The 18,434-nt window shown below is 37.7% G+C and overlaps 1 protein-coding gene across 2 annotated transcripts in view; it reads left to right on the top strand.

Annotated features, from left to right (window-relative positions):
- Nucleotides 1–348: 348 nt before the first annotated feature.
- The window catches only part of DPP10 (dipeptidyl peptidase like 10), a 1,380,361-nt gene continuing 1,362,275 nt past the window's right edge, over nt 349–18,434 (top strand). The window contains exons 1-2 of one of the 2 annotated variants that reach the window (XM_078070689.1): nt 366–413; nt 507–763. In XM_078070689.1, the coding sequence (XP_077926815.1) occupies nt 704–763 (60 nt within the window). In that variant the 5' untranslated portion in view covers nt 366–413; nt 507–703. Of the gene's footprint in view, nt 764–18,434 lie in introns of both variants that reach the window. The other variant, XM_078070688.1, reaches the window with a different exon arrangement.

The following is an 18,434-nucleotide window of genomic DNA, read 5'->3' as shown; positions in this document are numbered from 1 at the left end:
TGGTATCTTAGCTGGCTGTCACTGCAGAATTTCTTAAATATCCATAGAGAATGTAAATCCTTTACCACACTGTGTAAAAATCTGCAGTGTTAAACCAGGCAACAGGTCCTTCCCCAGCATTTACTGCTGTTTTGACTGCAAACACTACCTAGGGAGAAACAAAATTTAGTATCAGAATGAGAATGGATTATGGTAAAGAAAAATCCAGCAGAGAGGGAGAGAGAGAGAAAGATTTCTTTTGCACTGAAAAAAAGTATAAACTGGTTAGAAGCGGGGAAGTTGAGAGTGTCTCTTTAAACTGTGGTACTGCAATTGATCTCTGTATGTTTTCTGGTATTCGTCCCTTTGAAAGGAGAATGAGAGCCAAGATCATTGGCTGTACTGTGAAGCTGTCACATCTCGGTACTGAAAAGGTACAGTACAAGTGAATTGAAACAGTCTGTAGCTTTCTATTCAGTATCGTCAAGAGCTTTGAGACTGATGAACCAAATGAATGCTTTATTTAGGGCTGAGATACAGATCCCTCCGATCTGACGGCGTTTCAGCCTTTGGAGTAAGAAAGCAGCAGCGGCCGCAGAAGCAGAAGCAACAGCAGTAGCAACAGCTACAGCAGCAGCCCCTGCTCAAGTCCAGTAGAAGGGACTTGATCTCCAGTCCGTCCCGAACTCCACCTGGGATCGTGCGCTGTCCAGGGTCCTGAACCATGAACCAAACCGCCAGCGTGTCCCATCAAATCAAGTGTCAACCCTCCAAAACAGTCAAGGTAGGACCAAGGTTTCCTTCTTCCTTCTGTTTCTGCACATGTATCTTCATTCATCTACTGAACACATGGATGTTGGTATGGCAGGGCACTGACAGTAAAGATACCTAGTTGCTTTGAGTTTGAATTAAAGGTTGGATCTCAGTAAAGAGTTTGGTTCTGTTTGCATGTGTGTATAGACTGGAGAGAGTAGTTTTCACTTAATAATTCTTTTACCTTGATGACTTTCACTTTTTTGACTGAGAATCTATCAGTGGTATATGTCAGGAAGAAAGTTTAGTGAGCTTTGAGCTTCTAGAGTTTTTATTCCATGTCAGTTTTCTTGATGAAACTGGTGAAGAATTTGCAAACTGCTGGAAACAGATAATATTAAATTGAATACAAATTTGATAACAGCATTTCATTGCCATATGGATTTGGGACTTCTCATCCTTTCCAAAGAAAAGCATATTAATCATTGTGAGTGTTTAACTGTTGGTTATTTTAAAGCAACTATAGTGAGGGAGTATAAAAGTCTACAGAGGGAGTATACAAACATATGCTCTTATGTATGCCATCATGAAACTCAAAACCAGGAAGGTGATTGGGAGTGCTCTTTGAAACAAGTGCTTGTTTTAAATTTGAGACTTGTCTGATATGGTTAAAAGAAAAGGACCAAGCTTGGAATTTGACTGTTCCTTTTTAGTTTTAAGTAATGTTTATGCTATCCTCTTTGTTCTTATTTTGATGTTCTTACTTACATGGAGACTTATAAATAACTGGACTTATAATAACCCAATGGAGGAGTTTATTTTATCTTGCAGTTCATCTGTGTGGATATTTTGCATCCTGGGGGGGGGGTAGTTATGGGCTCCTCTGGAACTCTTTTATGGAAAAATCTGATAACCTGATAGATCATTTTTACTTACTGCAATCTCTAATTCATATACAATTGAATATCTTTTATTGAGATTCTAAAATTTGACATAACTGGATTTTTATGATTATATTACTTTTATCTCTCAGGCCTTTGAAAATACTGCATAGACTGTAATTTAAAAATATAATTTGTGGCAGTAAGTTTTTTCTTGTGAACCTACCTACCCTTGTCAGTCTTTCAGTTATAAATAGACCGTAAACTGAACTCCATTTATCTGCAATTATTTTTAAAAGCAATGAAATATCCAGGATGTATCAAATGATACATAATTAGACTTTCATCATATATAAATACATAAAGTTAACTGAAATCATAAAGAACTCAAATGCAGATAATTTACACCATCTCTAATGTCATAAGCAACATCTTAGTATTGAATTTTTTGCACTGTGTCCAACTTTAGAAATAAAATGCTGTGCTTTAGGATATAAGTTTTTCTCTGCATGTCAGAATCCCACATCTGTCATTTATATAAGCATACCATCACTGAACAATGACTAAACAGTACATATATGACACTCCACATTGTGATATATAAACTCTGGTGGAAAATATATACTGTAGCCTTAAGTGGGATAGAATTACAAACTGCCTGTCTACTTGAGTATGTTTAGAAAACCGTAAAATGACCAGTGGCTTTCTGTTTAAGTGTTTGAGGTCATAGGAATCAAGTGTTTTATTTGCCCTTTTATTTACTGGGTAAGGACAAAAGAATGCTACTTTCTGGGACTTACAATCATTTCCCTTATTGGTGCTCTGGCATTAACTGCCCTCAGACAAACTCTGGAGGCAGAAAAATATGTTTCTAGTGTAAGGGTTTTGCATCATCTTGCTGATCTTGCAGATGCTGTTTTTTTTTTTTCTTTCATTCTAACTGCAGCCATTGAATTGAAATGAAAGGCATCATAAAAATTGGACAACCCACCACTTAGCAATGTATTCTATTAATGGCTTAATGAAGGAATCTTGAATCAAAGCAATGGATGATTTGGTTAATTGTACAAGTTAAGTTCTTTTGTGCTCCCCCTCCTATTGCTCTGGGGAGCAAAAGATGCTTGTGATATTCATAAAGTATATAAAGTTGCAAGCATTGAACTATTAAGGGAGTAATTACTTGAGTATTTTCCAATTTGCAACAGTAAAAGGGGATGAGTGGAAAGCTCTCTTACTTCAAATTATGTGCTCAATTATGAAACATTTATGGCTTTTGGAATTTATACTAAAAATGGCTATCTATATTTAGGTAATGCATTAGCCTATGAACAAAATGCAGTAGCAACCTAAGGAAAAACCCTAAGATGAGAGGCTTTTGGAAAGCTATTAGATATTGGAGCTGAAGAGACTTTTTGGATTTTTGGAATCTATCTTTTTTTCAAGCATGATTTTTTTTAGAGTTAGTTTTCACCTCACTCTTAAAGTTACTATTTGAAAACTTTAAACAAAACTCCCTTATTTTGAAAGCTGATTGGCCTGCAGATAATGATAAGTGACCCACTCTGGGGCTCCAGAAATATCCAGATACTTAATAAGTTATAAATTGCTCCATTTTAAAAATTCTAAAACCTCTAGGGACTTTTTCCCCATACTTCAGTGTAATAATCCTCTAGGGAATTTTTCCCCCCATTGTCAGTGTAGTAAATGCTGGCTGTTCCTTCTCTTGACAGTTTAACTACTGCTAAAAAGAATGCAATGGGAATGAACAAAAATGAATTGCTTTGGCTAAAAATAGCTTTAAAGGCCAAAATGTGTGGGAGGAGAAAGAACAGGTGTGTTTGTGTGTCTTTTCTCCACCCGAAGTTTAAAAAGTGATGATATCTGCAGTGAGTCAAATTTAGCAACTATTATCAGTGAAGGCTGTTTGTGGTCACAGTGGTGGCAGAGCTGAAGAAGGAGGGGCCTGGAGGACTCATAATGGAATAAAGTGGTCAACATTATTCAGGTTGCTTGACATTTGTTTTTGTCATTCTGGCCATTCTCCAGCTCAGCCAGTCCCTGACACATTTTTCCTGATGTACTTGAACAGGTATGTTCTTATAGTCAAAACTGATAAGAGAGAACAGAGCAGAGTAAGTCAAATAAAGGTATCAGGTGTGTTTTCAGATCACTTTGGATGAAATGTTGAATGCAATGCACTCATAAAACCCTTTCCCATTTCAGAGCTTGAAAAGCAATAAAGCTTTTCTTGAAATGATTACAAATCTTACCGTCAAGGTAGCAGCACTCTAAAAAAAAGATCTTTACTCTCAGATCTGTAATGGAAAGTTTTAGGGACAATCTGGGAATGCTAAATACAGATCTAATCTTGGCTTATTATAAACTTCATTTCTGAAAAATTGTCCCTACTTTGGGCAACAAACTTGGCTTTATCTTCCCTATCTTAGCTTCTCTTGGCTAAACTGAAAGCAAATTAAGTCTTCCAGTCAAATCTCTGAACTTGGTTTACCTTTTTTCCAGTGGAATTGCAAATTTAGAACTTTGCCTAAAAAAGTGAGAGGTTTTTCTTCTTTCGTATTTTAATAGAAATAAAAAAAAAAAGAAAAAAAGAAATCTAGCACCCATGTATGTCTACGGGTAGTAGAAGAATTGTCCATCCTTTCTTTGAAGTTGGAAGTTGTGCGTGAATCCTCAGGATTGGTGATTCTTGGATCAGGAATCCTATTATTTTATTTTAAAATGGAAACTTCAAAATACGGTACACAGTATTTCTTTACTTTTCCTATGTAGTGACCCTTTCATGTCAGTCTCTTTCCCTTTCCCCTAAGACCTGCCTAGGTTATTCTATCACTACCTTCACACTCAGGTTCCCTGTGTTCTGTGTAAAAAATGATCCCAGAAGTACATACTACTGGAGAAGTACCTACGACTTTTACAGAACATATTTGAAGGTGTATTTAAGATTTTCATTGTCTTCAGAGTAGATTCTCTGTGAGCAAATACATTTCATGACAATTTTGACTGCCTTTCATATTGTAGTATTGAAGTGTTATGCAAATACAGACATTTTCCCCTTATTACCTCTAATCCAGAGCCCCATCCAAAATTGTTGTGTACAAAACAGGGGATAAAATTAGGGAGCAAAAGAGAATGAAAATCTTCTCATGTGTACATTTTATTTTATTAAATCTGTAGGCTTGAGGGGATGGTCATTAGAATATGATTTCTGTCTTTAGCAGTTGGTATTTTGGAATATGACAATGTGATGAGTTGGTGTGGTGACACTGGTTTGGAAATGTACCAATTGGCACCAATTTTTACTGGTTGGTAATTCCACACTCCCAGCTTAAAGGATGGGTACCACATCTGTGTTCCACATGGTGTTGCATTTAGTCTTAAAGAGTATTTCATAATTACATCCACAAAAACTTAGGAATATAGAGAGTATATAAGAAAAAACTCCACCTCTTTATGTCATTACAATGTGCAAAATGTACCCCTCCAATTTCACTATTACGTGAAATTCTAAAAGCAAAAATTATAATGTGCTTCTATACTGTATTTTGTTTTAGAGAGTCTTCTTGGTCTTCATCCTAAAGACTTTAGTCATAAGAAAAAAAAAAGAAAGAAACTTTATTACATTATGATCTCAACACAGACTCAGACACACTAAAGAAAGAGTTATCATCGGTATTCAGTGAACCCTACAGTTCCATTTGGCAAGGTACAGATTTTTCTTCAGCATTAGGAGAATGGGCCATTCTCTTAAGTGGTGATATTTGAAGCCAAAAGAGAAGACTTACAAAAAATTAGAATGAAGGATATTGTGTGTGGGAGAATTTTTTTCTCTTAGGAATGGTCTACATCCTTTTACTTATTCTGACACAGCTTCCTCATATGCTTAAGGCAAAAATTGGAGCCTGTGATAAACATGAAAAGGACCACAAGTTAGATATTCTGCTGACGACCAATTTATAGTCATTTACAGTTTGCATTTATGCAAGTTTTTACAATTTAAAAGTCTATAGGATAATTTTATTTCAAATGACTATAAATCTCACTGTTTTTAAAGGAAGCATTAAATGTTTTTATTTTTTTAGTAAAGAGTGACAGTGTTATAAATTTGGATAGTTTTGTTTTACTCACTTTTTTTCTTAAAATATAAAGTTTCTTTTTTTAAAATTTGACATTTAAAGTGTTTAAATGGCAACTTTTACTTTGAAGAAGTATTGTAGTATAATGCATTTTTAGGTAAATTTGAACTATTTCAGAAAATATTTAATATTCATTTGCTTCTTGGAAAAATAAGTGTTAATAATTTTCTGGAAAATGTTTTTGGTCAGGTAGTAAAGACATTCTTGATGACAAATTTGTGATAACAAATCACTAATTTTCACTGAAAAGGGATGATTCTACAAATAAAGCATGGATAAGAAGCTATATTTCTACATAAGATAAAGTGGTGCTTCTCAAAATGTGGTCCCTGGGCCAGCAACATCAGCATTCCTCATGAACTTGTTAGAAATGCAAATTCTTGGGCTTTACCCAGACCCAATCTATTAGAAACTCTGGGGGTAGGAACCAGCAATCTGTGTTTTGACAAGCCCTCTGGGTGATTTAATGAATATTAAAGCTTCAGTAACCCTAAGCTAAAGAATTACTAAAGAAGACAAACTTGCTCTATAGTCTACTTGTAAGAATCGTCTGTGTTTGTGTATCACAGATGGAGTCTGAACATCTTCTGAAGATACATAGGATCATTTAATAACATGAATTCTATGAGAGCTGAGCTCTCTTCAGGTCTATCTCTTTTATCTCTCACAGGGCTTTCTTAATACTAAGCCCTTCACACAGTAGACTTTGAATATATATTTGTTGATTATTAAGTGACTGGTAAGGTCTCTGAGCTCTAAAGTGAGCTAAATAAAATTTTCAGACCTTGTTTAATTGGTAATCTGGTTTGAAAACTTGCTCTATCTTTTAAATTCACAGCAAATTTCTTTAAAGAAAATGTATGGACATTTTGTTTGGCTTTCTATGGTTTTGTTCTCTGACTTGATTTGAGGCCATCTGGTAATCAACACCTTTTGGTAACTAGGGAGATAGATAGTCACACTATGCAGAGAGTATGTTGGACAATTTTCTCCCTTCTTGCCAGCCTCATCTGAAACTTGGCAAAACAGTGGTAGCCAGGAATATCACCCTAACCTTTCTCCTTTCATTTACTAATGTTCTTTAGCCCTTGGATATATGCCAGGTTGGTAGGATACAATTGGAAACAGTATACCACAAGTGAAACAAAATTAATCATTTTTATACCTGACCTCTCCTGGACAGCCCCAGCATGGTGTTACATTAGCAGAACTAGATTTAAGCTGGATGATAAGCCGTGAAATAGAGGACGTTTACCTTCTGAACGGGCTTATCTCTTAGAAATTTTTCATAGAACTCATGTTTTTGTTTGTTTTTTTTACAGTTAGGATTGGGAAGAATGATCCAATGTGTGCAGCCTACCCCACTACCTGCAAATGGGGCATAGGGCAGATTGGATAGGTTTTCCTTTGGAGGGTCATCCTTAATTTGAAATCTCATTCTCCGTGTACCACAATGGATCATGTGGCCTTGGGGAAGGCAATTAACCCTGTTCAGGCTTTTCTTCCCACTAACAGAAGGGCAATAAACTTAAATTTTATCTCTCCAAACAAAAATGCTATGTAAGTGCTTTGTATTATAATTTGTTCTAGTAGCAATTTTTAAGGGATATGACATTTTCATAGAGAACTGTATAGCAAGAATCAATTTTTATGACATAAAAGCTAAGAATTTTATTTGTAATTATTATTAACTATAATGATGATAAAAACTCATTTTGAAGTCACCAGGGAGCTGAAAAGTATCTTCTAATATTGTAGTAACATCTGCAAGATCTCATCATGAATCTGTACCAGAAAGGTAGGGGAAGAAGAATATTGAGTTTAAATGCTATCTAAAGGACTGATTAATTCAAAAAAAAAAAAAAAATGCAGTTACTCATCCCGGTGCTTAACTACAAAAATGGAAGATATCTAGGGTAGCTGCATGGATCATCTAATTGAGGAGAAATTATATCATGCTATGTTTATATAGCCTTCCTACTGTCTCTGGACTCATTGTTTCCTTTGCTTGATCTACCCTTCCACTCAATTGTCCTTTTAAAAAACCCCTATTTTTACTTCAAATCTCAAACAGAGTTTTCTCAGTTCTCTGATTTCCTTAGGCAGTAGTAAGGGTCTCAACTAATCACCTATGTTCTCACATAATCTCAGTGCCTGCTTAATGACAAATAGTCTTCTGAGCTGTAATTGTTTCCATATAAGTCTCTCTGCTAACTCTTAAAGGGTCTCTGTCTTTTACTTTTGGTAATCCTAGTGCCTAGCCCAATTTCTGGTGAATAGCAGGCATTCAATTAAGATTCTTTGAGTGAAGGAACAAAGAAGGCTATAAACTCATTTGTCTTCCCAAGAGATGCAGTCTGACTTTTGAGTTCAGAAACATACTAGTCCTCCTTGACCTAAGCCAAACTGAACATTTTAAAGTATGTAAACAACATTTGGAAAGATGACAAATGGGCCTCAAGGACTGTGACAACAGATATGCTAATCCTCTTGAGGAAGAGTGGCTTCTGTAAGTAAAAAAATAGGTTTTGCATTATGAGTGTCTTTTATATTAGGGTTGGGGAAAGTCTATACAAATAGAGACAGTCTTTGCCCCTCTGTTTTGGAACCTGAGTTAGCCTAGTAGATCCAAGCTGATGCTGATTTTAATGGATGGGACCCTATCGGGAAACTATTGACTGACCCTTTAGTGAGGCTCTTTCTCATCAGAAACCTTAATTCCCAAGATGAATCACTGCTGCTGGATTTAAAAACACCACTTTTCACAACTCTGGTTTCCAGGATTTTGCCCTAAGAAAAATGGACTCCACTTTATTTTAATGGAAAGTAAATAGCATGAAAGTACTTTTTGTATTTAATGGGATGGGCCTTTTCCTTGAATAATTGTTTTTGAGACAATAAAAGAATTAGGGTAGAGAAACTATGCAAGACAGGTATCCTTGACCAAGGAATGGCATCTGTAGTAAAATTGTTCCTGTATATATATCCTCTGAAGGACATAAAATTGAGTCAAGCAATGTTGTCTTTGGTTGATGAGTGAGCACAGCATGGCATGATGGATAGAAGCTTGGACTTACTCTTTCATGTTTCAGTCATTTGACATTCACTGAAAGAAGATTCAAATATGAATAGAGCTATGTTGCTTGTTTTTAGGGAGCACAGTCCAGGATGCAAATGAATACTATTACAATATATAATGAGTGCTTGGAGGGGTAAATATAAGGTTTGGGAGGAGGCATTTACAAAGCCCAGAACAGATGCTATATAGAGGTTAGATTAATAAAGAGAGGGGAAGAAAATATTTCAGACACAGAGAAAACATGTGCAAAGGATGAAGAAACAAGGCAATGTAACTGACCTGAGGCATTTATTAGTTGAGTGTGACTACGTTATAGAGTACAAATGATCAGGATGGGTGAGGAATGAGACTGCAAATACATGTAGGGACCTGGACTTTGTATTATATTTCAGAATTTGACTGTACTCTGAGGGAAGAGCTTAAAACCAAGTAGTACAAAGACAAGATCTAAATTTGGGACTCAGTTCTGTGACCTTGGGAAGCACTCCTGAGGTTTGTGTCTTTAGGTTGAAAGTAAAAATGGTAACGCGTTCCTGGTCCATCTTTCAGGATGATCCAAGTACTGTCTGAGATATTATTAGCCAGACAGGTGTTACTGAAGGTATATCTTAATAAGAACAAAAGGTTTTTCAACAGCCTGATTTTATACCATCCACTTTCATGAATGCTAATAATAGCTGGCCTTTAAAGGTTTTAATTTAGTGGTACCATTTTAATCCAAAAGAATCTTTTTTGACTAATGATAATCATCAGGGTGTTCCAAAATTTTCCTCTTTAATACTTGGATAACCATTTTCCTGGCATATTGGTTGCTAATTATCTTTTGAGCAATACCAATGCTACATGACTGACCTCTGTTAGTGTCATTGGATTTAAGCATAAAATTTGCCTGGAAATTTCAGATGCAGAGGTGAGGAAGTTCCCCCTTTCCTCATCTCCTAATTACATAGGACATGTGTTGTTTTCAATACAGATACTTTGGGTTTCTTGAAGGATTAATTCCAAGGGTCTCAGTAGTTCACAGCATCTTTCAGAGGAGACAGAAAATATTAAAGTACACTTGACGTGCAACAGTTCCATAATCATAAAATTTTAAATGTTTCTTAGAGATACTTTATGCTAGACTTTTATTTTGCAGACAAGAAAGCTGAAGATTAAAAGAAAATAGGGGCACCTGTCTGGCTCAGTCGAAGAGTGATCGACTCTTGATCTTGGGGTCATATGTTCATACTTCACATTGGGTGTAGAGATCACTAAAAAAAATAAATAAATAATAAACTTTAAAAAGGGAAAGTAGGTGAAGTGCAACCTTTTAACAAGAACCACCCCCCCACACACACACACACTCCTCACAAAGTAACAGAAAATTCTAACTGAATTGGTTAAAGGAATCAGAAAAAAATGATAATTTCACAAAACGAAAAGAGCACTTTGAGTCAGTTAGCTCAGTGCCTGAATAACATGACCTAGGACCCAGGCGATTTGCACCATTCTGCTTTGTCTCTCTCAGACTAGGTTCTGTCATGGTCATTACATGCCTGCTCTAGTTCCAAAACTGACCTGCAGAAATGACAACTGAAAGTGTTCTGTGGACAAAGAGAAGTTTCTTTCTTGAGTTTCATTTTAAGAGTTCCACAGAGAGTTTTGCTCAACTTTTGTTGCCTAGATTTAAATCTTACACCAATTTTTCTCTTCAATATACTTGAAGACACACATGCAGAAAGCAGGGAGGAGGTTATCCAAATAAACATGGGGTTCTGTTAGAAGCAATCAAGAAGATTGGATGGTTTGGATGGAGAAAACCAAAAATATGTACCACCGTGATCAGCAAGAAAGATTTTAGAATTTGATGGACATTTAATACCTAGCACACTGTGAAAGACAGGCAGTGCCGTGGTCTGAGCACTGGGTCAATAATGACGTAATAAGCTCAACTACAGTATTGTCTTCAATTGCCTCAGAGCAGAGACCACTTCTGTGACTTTAGAACAAAAGGACAAGAAGAGAGGATCACAATATTATCTTATTGGTAGCCTTTTCTCCTTTGATACCAGATGACTCCATGTTCAATCGATTTTGCTTTGTATTGTCATATGCTTGGAGTTTTTTGTTTGCTTGTTTTACATAACTTTGGGCTTTTTTCTTTTAGGAATGATGAGTTGGGGATAATGAAGGCAAATTATGGTGATATTCTTCATCAAGTAATTAAGGTTGTTTGGGGACTATCATAGTGACCTCTTCCCTGGTACCTCTAGGGACTTGGAACTCTGAAGTCCTCAGGAGCATTTAAACACTGAATGCATCCAAAGTTAAGAGGTAACATAAATATTACAGTTAGATGTAAATTGAAATTGTGGAGAGGGCATGCCTCACCTAAAGGCATACTAGAGCAAAACCCACTCCCCTTCCCAAAGAAATACCTTGGAGAGATGTTTAATGAGGAGATGATAGAAGATACAGGATCACACCAAAAATATTTTTAGGGGGGGTCAAGATATCTGGTTTGTAACTTCTGGCTGAGTGGTGTTAATAAATACCGTGGATTTAATTACCAGATGCTGAATACCAACAGACTGTGTCTCCCACTCAGAACTCTCCCTCTCCCTCTGTTCTTAGATACTGCTCTGTACTCCATATTCGCACTTAGATGTCTAATAGACACTATACACTTGCTATATTACCATCAAGACTTTTGATCCTTGCTGCCTACCCCTGTCTCAATTCACTTCATTAAATGATACCAGTATCTTCTTTTCAGAGACTCAAGTCAGAATTTGGTTTCTGCTAAGGTGCCTCCTTCTTCTCTTCATCACCCGGTCCATCAGAAAATCCTGCCCATTCTATCTCCTAAATGTATCTTCAGTCTAACTTCCATATCCACCTCCACCCCTGTCACCCAAACTCCTTGCACACTTACCTGAATTATGGCAACAACTTTTTTTTTTTTTTTAAGATTTTATTTATTTGACACAGAGAGACACAGCGAGAGAGGAAACACAAGCAGGGCGAGTGGGAGAGGGAGAAGCAGGCTTCCCGCCAAGCAGGGAGCCCGATGTGGGACTCGATCCCAGGACCCTGGGATCATGACCTGAGCCGAAGGCAGACGCTTAATGACTGAGCCACTCAGGCGCCCCTATGGCAACAACTTTAGTGGGCTCCTGGCTTCCAGCATGCTTTATCACAATTAACTCTCCACTCAACAGCCAAGTGGTGATTTTAAATTTTAATCACTTCATATACCTGGTTTAAACCTTTACATTGCTTTTAGAAAACAACCCCAGAGCCTTCACCTTACCCCGACAACCCTGCATTATCTAGCCCCTGTTCTTCCCTCTGACCATATTGTGTCCCATTGTCTCCCTTCCTGCTCCACTCCATGACTATTCTCCAACCAGTGTGGTCCCCTTTCTGACTCTGAAACAAGCCAAACTCTTTGCCAGATGAGGGTTTTTTTTGCTTGATGTTCCCATTGCCTGGGTTACTCTTTTTTTTCTTTTCACTTCTCATAGCACCTTTCTGGTTTCAACTCAGGCCTTTTCTGATGCACTCTGCTCATCTAGGTGTGGTCACCCCTATGTCAGTGCTTCAGAGGCTCATAGCCAGAGGTGGTAATTATCTTGCATTATGCAGATAACGCTGCCAAAGGGGGATGAGGCACTCTTCACTCCCTGCAGGCTTTAATCTTTGTTATATTTCCTATCAGAATCCTGATTTTTTCAGGGTTTTCTTTTATGAAAGAACCATTCTGTATTCTAGTTTCCAATTCTATTCCCAACAGTATGTTATTTCAACAAATACTTATTGAATACATAATACTCTGTTGCACAGATGAAGATACCAAAAGGCATAAGACACAGAGCCAGTCTTTAAGAAGCATACAATCTGGCTTCTTTTCTCCTCTCTCTTTGCCTGGGATGAAGGAGGAGGACATGAAAAACTAAGTCATTGGAGAAAATAAGAGTGTGAATGTGCTCTGGTAGATCAGAGAAGGGGCACCTTACTCCAACTTACTGAAAGGAATGAAATTTGAACTGAGACTTGATGGGCAAGCAGTAGTGATTTTGGTGAAGAATTTGGGGATAAGGGCATTCCAGATGGTGGAATGTGTAAAAGCATCCACGTAAGAAAGGGCACTACCACCACCATCATTATCTCTTCTTTACCACTGGTAAGTGCCCACACCACAATACTTCCAATTCCAGGTTCTCTTAAGTCCACAAAGACTTATCAGAGAAGGAGTTGTTTTATAGGTAAGGATATTAATTTCCCCAAGCTCTCAGACTGGAAGAGGTAGGACTCATACTTGAACCCAGATAAGTTGCTACAAAACTCAAGCTGATAGCTAGGATTTCCTGGCTCCTATTTCGATGTTCCCAACCATTCAAAGGAACTGTCAGTTGCTGTTGCCCAGGGTTCCTTGCTGTTTTAAGCCTCTAAGCCTGTTATCTCCCACAGGAATGTCCTGTGTCCCTCCCTTTTGCTTCCCTGGTTTGGATTCACTTCACAGGAATTCACCTCCTTCCTTAAACTTCCCTCCCTACTCCTCTCCTCATTCCCTTCTTTCCAGCCCCAGGAAGACTCCTTGCTTTGTGCTTCACTGGAACTGTAACACACCCTTGCCTTTATATATATTTATCTTTTTATCTTCTTTCTCTCCCCTCTTCTTTGTCTTCTCTACTTTCCACTGTACATTCCACCCACAGCTAGACTGCAGGCTTCTTGAGGCAAAGGCAGTATCTTGTTTGTCATTGTGACTTTAGTGTCTAATGCTGTCCTTAATATGAAATGGATGCTCAAAAAGGACTTGCTGAATGAATGAATGAATAAGTGAAGGCCATCCTATGTGGGGACTATGTTCTTGCTTCAGAATATTCTTCATAATATTAATATTTTCTTTCATTTGGTATGTACTCACACAGCTCCCATTCTGGCAGAAGATAGAAGTATGTGAAAGAGAGCCAGATATGTTCTTGGTTTTTTCAAAGGATTTTCTTCCCTCATTGTGTGTGGGGGTGTTTATGTGTGTGTGTGTGTGAGAGAGAGAGACAGAGAGAGAGAGACAGACAGACAGGATGAGAGTTGGGTTTTAAAAATGTAAATATAACTGCAATTGACTTATTGCTAACTTCTTTCATTAGAGTTTAACTGAAAAGGCATTAAAGTAATTCCGAATGTGGAGAATTTATTATTTTTAAGAATGAAAAATTCACCTAAGTAGAAAATATCTTCTTAGCACCTGTTCTGTGCCAGAAATTCTCATACCAACAAATTGATTTATTTTTTACCACTTCCCAACTAAGGAAAGAAGTGGGAACCAGCCCTTAAATAGCTGATCTTGGTGAGGCTGTCTGCATTCAGTATCTCTTTTAACATTGCAGGGCAGACACAATTCTTATTCTACCACAGGATATTAAGGGTTTAATGGCTTGAGTAAGGAAGGGGAAGATCTGGGCCTCCTACCCAGTCCTGTGTTGACTCCACGGTTGAAGTCCCTTTTATTAGACCACAGGGAAAATACCCACCTTAAGGGACCTTCCTTCTAACACATGCAGGCACTTGATACTCCAGGCAGTGGTTGCATGCTGCGAAATTTGCCTTGGCAAAGTCTCACGTTTTCACGTGGATCGCTAATGGATGGGGCCCACCTGGAAGTACCAGAACCAGAAACCCAGGGTTCAGTGAGGCAAGAAAAATAGCATCCACAAAGTGAATCTGATAGGAAAACTGAGTGGGACATAACACTGTAAGCTGATTTCCAAAGGAGAGCTTAGGATGTGATAGAGCCAGAATATTCAGGAACAAGAACAGGTTCACACAGGTATGGATGCACAGTGATTTTAAGTCCATTTGGACTAGTGACTTCTTAATGTTAGAGACCTTAGCAGAGGAATCTGTACCAATTTGGGCCTAGCTAGAGCAGAGTAAGTATATTTATAGCAACCACAGCAGAAACATGTGTGTTCCAAGTATTTGCAAAACAGTTTTAGATAGCTTCTTATTGAATGTCAACCACAATCTTGTGAAATACATATACATATTATTGATAGGCTATGACAAATGGAGAAGGAAATATGTGGGGTTGGAATAAGAATAATAGCAGTATATGAGGAAGTATGCTTATACTATGTAGTTTTGTAAATAGTAATCAGTTTTTTTAATTGCAATCAATTTTGAAAAGGCTACTGCTCAAGAGTGTGATTGTGATTATCTGAACAAATATTTGGAGCATTTAAAGTACTGGGTTGGGGATGCCTGGGTGGCTCAGTTGTTAAGTGTCTGCCTTCGGCTCAGGTCATGATCCCAGGGTCCTGGGATCGAGCCCTGCATCGGGCTCCCTGCTTCTCCCTCTCCCACTCCTCCTGCTTGTGTTCCCTCTTTTAAAAAAAATAAAAAAATAAAAAAAATAAAGTACTGGCTTGAATTTTTCCTGGTCAGCAAAATAGGGCAGAGGAGGCAGCTGACATTCTGGATGCCATTTAAGTGCAGTAGGCTATGGGACCATGTAAAGCTGGGACCAAGTGGGGCAAAGGTAGCAATGAATATCACAGCCTCATGCATATCCTCTGTGCCTGGTCACCATGGTTATAGAGTGTGAGTTCTGTTGCTGATGGCACACTAAGAAAGCTGTGGGTGAATGTCGAGACAGGAGAAATAGAACTACCCATGCCTAACTAGTTTCATCATGTGGGAAGATCTGAGAATTTGAAATTAGTTTATGGAATAGACCAAGAGTAAGATCTAGGAGGGTAGTCTTGGGTGAAGAAATGAAAACTGAAAGTTTCGATGATACCAGATACAGTGTATCTGTTCTATCTTCTACCAAGATTCTGTCAGTCAATATAAATTTAATAAATAAGATTCCCTGCATCCATTTGGTCTCACTTGGTCTAACTCAGAATTTCTCAACCTTGGCAACAGGGACTCATTGGACCAGATTTTTCTTTGTTATGAGAGGTGTTGTGCGCATTGTGGGATGTTTAGCACCATCCAAGGCCTCTACCTATCAGGGGCACTGTCCCCAGTTATGACCAAAGAGTCTCCTGAAATTGCCATATGTTTTCTGGGAAGCAAAATTGCCCCTGGTTGAGAACCACTGGACTAACTGGTGGCCAGTGCTACAGGTGAGTGAAACCTGGGACAGGGAATAAATGTGGCTCATTCTTATTTTGTGGCTTTCTGACACTGAGGATGGTTGAGCCACTTAAAGGTACTCAGAGTATTGAACAGTTATCATCTAGGGCTTATAGATGGAGGAATTCAGACCGAGAACTAGGGGTCTGGCACCAAATCACATGGCCGAACTGATACTTGAACCCCAGAGATAACACTCAATACTCCATCTCTTTTCCCTACAAGTGTTTTTTTTTTTTTTTTTTTTTTTTTATCCTGGGATTTTCAGAACTCCAAGCCTTAGGTATTAAGGGAAAGGCAAAATAGGTGGGACTTTCAGCCCTCCTACATTTTCACTCTTCCATCCCTCCTCTTACTATGGCCAAAGCAGCATCACTATCACCATCCTGTTGATAATGGTTAATGTTCCTAATAAAATAATAACAGATAAAATCCCCTGCATTATCTCTTTATGCCTGTTTGTTTATTTATTTATTTCTAGAGAGGGGGAGGGGCAAAGGGGAGGGAGAGAGGGTTTTTTTTTTTTAATTTTACTGAACATACAGTGCAATATTGGTTTCTGGAGTAGAATTCAGTGATTCATCACTTACATACAACACCCAGTGCTCATTAAGCAGGCTGCATGCCCAGCCAAAGCCAGATGCAGGGCTCGATCCCACAATTCTGAGTTCATGACCTGAGCCAAAATCAAGAGCCAGACACTTAAACACCTGAGTCACCCAGACACCCCTCTTTACGCCTGTTCAGACTTGAAGAAGACAGCACGAATCTTAACCCAGAGAGAAGCTCAACAATATTCCTTATGTTGCTGTCGGAAATCTATTTTCTGGGGTAAGACAGGCTGAAACCACAGGGGCATTAAGTTTGCTAATGTGCAAGGTAGAAAGTTAAAGGTACTGGGACCCAAAAAGGCCGTTTCATCATCCATTCCTGGTCTTTTTCCAGAGTCATCATCTTGCCTCTGTATATCACTCTTCCAGGGTACCCTGAGTTATTCTGCCAGAGTTTTCTCCTGGCAGAACGTTGCTAAGTTGTACCCCATTCTTGAGAATCTAAACTCTCATCCTGGTAGCATCTTGCTTGGCAATCTTCAAATTCTATACTCATCCAGGAATTTCTAACTCTTCACCTTTTCATGAAATAGGGATTATCTCAGGGTGGGAGAAACACAGCTTGACCACTCACATCTCCCCTCGCTACCTGTCATGATAATCTGAAATTTTACGTTTTGAGATTGACTTTGTTAAATAAAGAGATTGACTACCCTAGTTATAATTTTCTTAAAAGAAGATGAACTTGAAAATTTGACATATGTATATTTTGTCAGCCAAAGGCAAGCCATCTATTTCAGGAGGCAATATTGCATACTTGTTAATTGTGTGCTTTGGAACGTGTGCTTTTGAATTAAACTTCCTCAGTTCTTATTCCAGGTTGCCACTTTTAGCAGTATTATCTCGGACAAGTTTTTAAAATTTTTAGGAACCTCATTTCCTCATCTGTAAGGTGGGGTTATAATGCTCTCCATTAAAGTCATGGAGATTAAATAAGATGATATATGTAAAGTAGTTTTAAAGATGCTCAATAAATAATAGCCAGCTCCAATATTATGAGTACTTTATTCTTAGGGGCCACCCTGCATGCATTTTTTACATTAAAGAGATCGTTGATAAAAATAAATGCAGTATTGGAGATTATCTTGGAAATTTCACAATCATTTCTGTATTATTGGAAAACGGGTTTTAATGAGTAGATTAATATAAATATAAATACAGCAAGGAAAAATGATATTAAATGAGTTATAACATACTAAATCACCCTGGTCAGAATCAAATTCCTACTGTAATAAGCCAACAAAGTCCATATATTAGACATTTAAAAATGTGATATACTTTTCTTCCTATTATAAACCCAGGGTTAAGTGGATTTCTAGGCTTCTAGGGGAATTTCCATCCTCTTTTTGACTGATAATTCCAGAGGACCAAGGATTTCTCAAAGAGTGAATATTGCCTTATATGTTAGAAGTCTCAAAAAGAAGTGTTAATGTGGCTGAATGTTGTATCAAATATTTGCTGTTTCAGATATAAAAAGAGTTTTATAGAAATTGGATAATTAGCATAGTTACCTAAATAAGTGTCTTCAGACCAATATTTTATTATATTCTTAATCTGGGGCTTAGAGGAGAATAGTATAGTCAAATTGCAACTATCTTTACTAATTGGGTAAATTCTAGAAATGTTAAAGTACAATGTAGAAAGAGCTAAATAAATATTTGCAGAATGACTTGTTGAAGACATTTGGTTCTTAACGGTTGCCATTCTCTATACCATGCATGTTCTTACTGTTGCTATGACCTTGTTCTGTTGGCCAACTGCACATTGTGATATAGCAAGTAACGTGTACCATTGGGTGATGTAACCACTGACCTGGTTATTATGCCGGGACAGATTTTGTTCTAGG

This window comes from Halichoerus grypus, chromosome 4 (genome assembly GCF_964656455.1).
Source record: "Halichoerus grypus chromosome 4, mHalGry1.hap1.1, whole genome shotgun sequence".
NCBI lineage: Eukaryota > Metazoa > Chordata > Mammalia > Carnivora > Phocidae > Halichoerus > Halichoerus grypus.
Note: the sequence above shows the minus strand (reverse complement) of the source record. Positions and strands in the feature narration are given on the sequence as shown.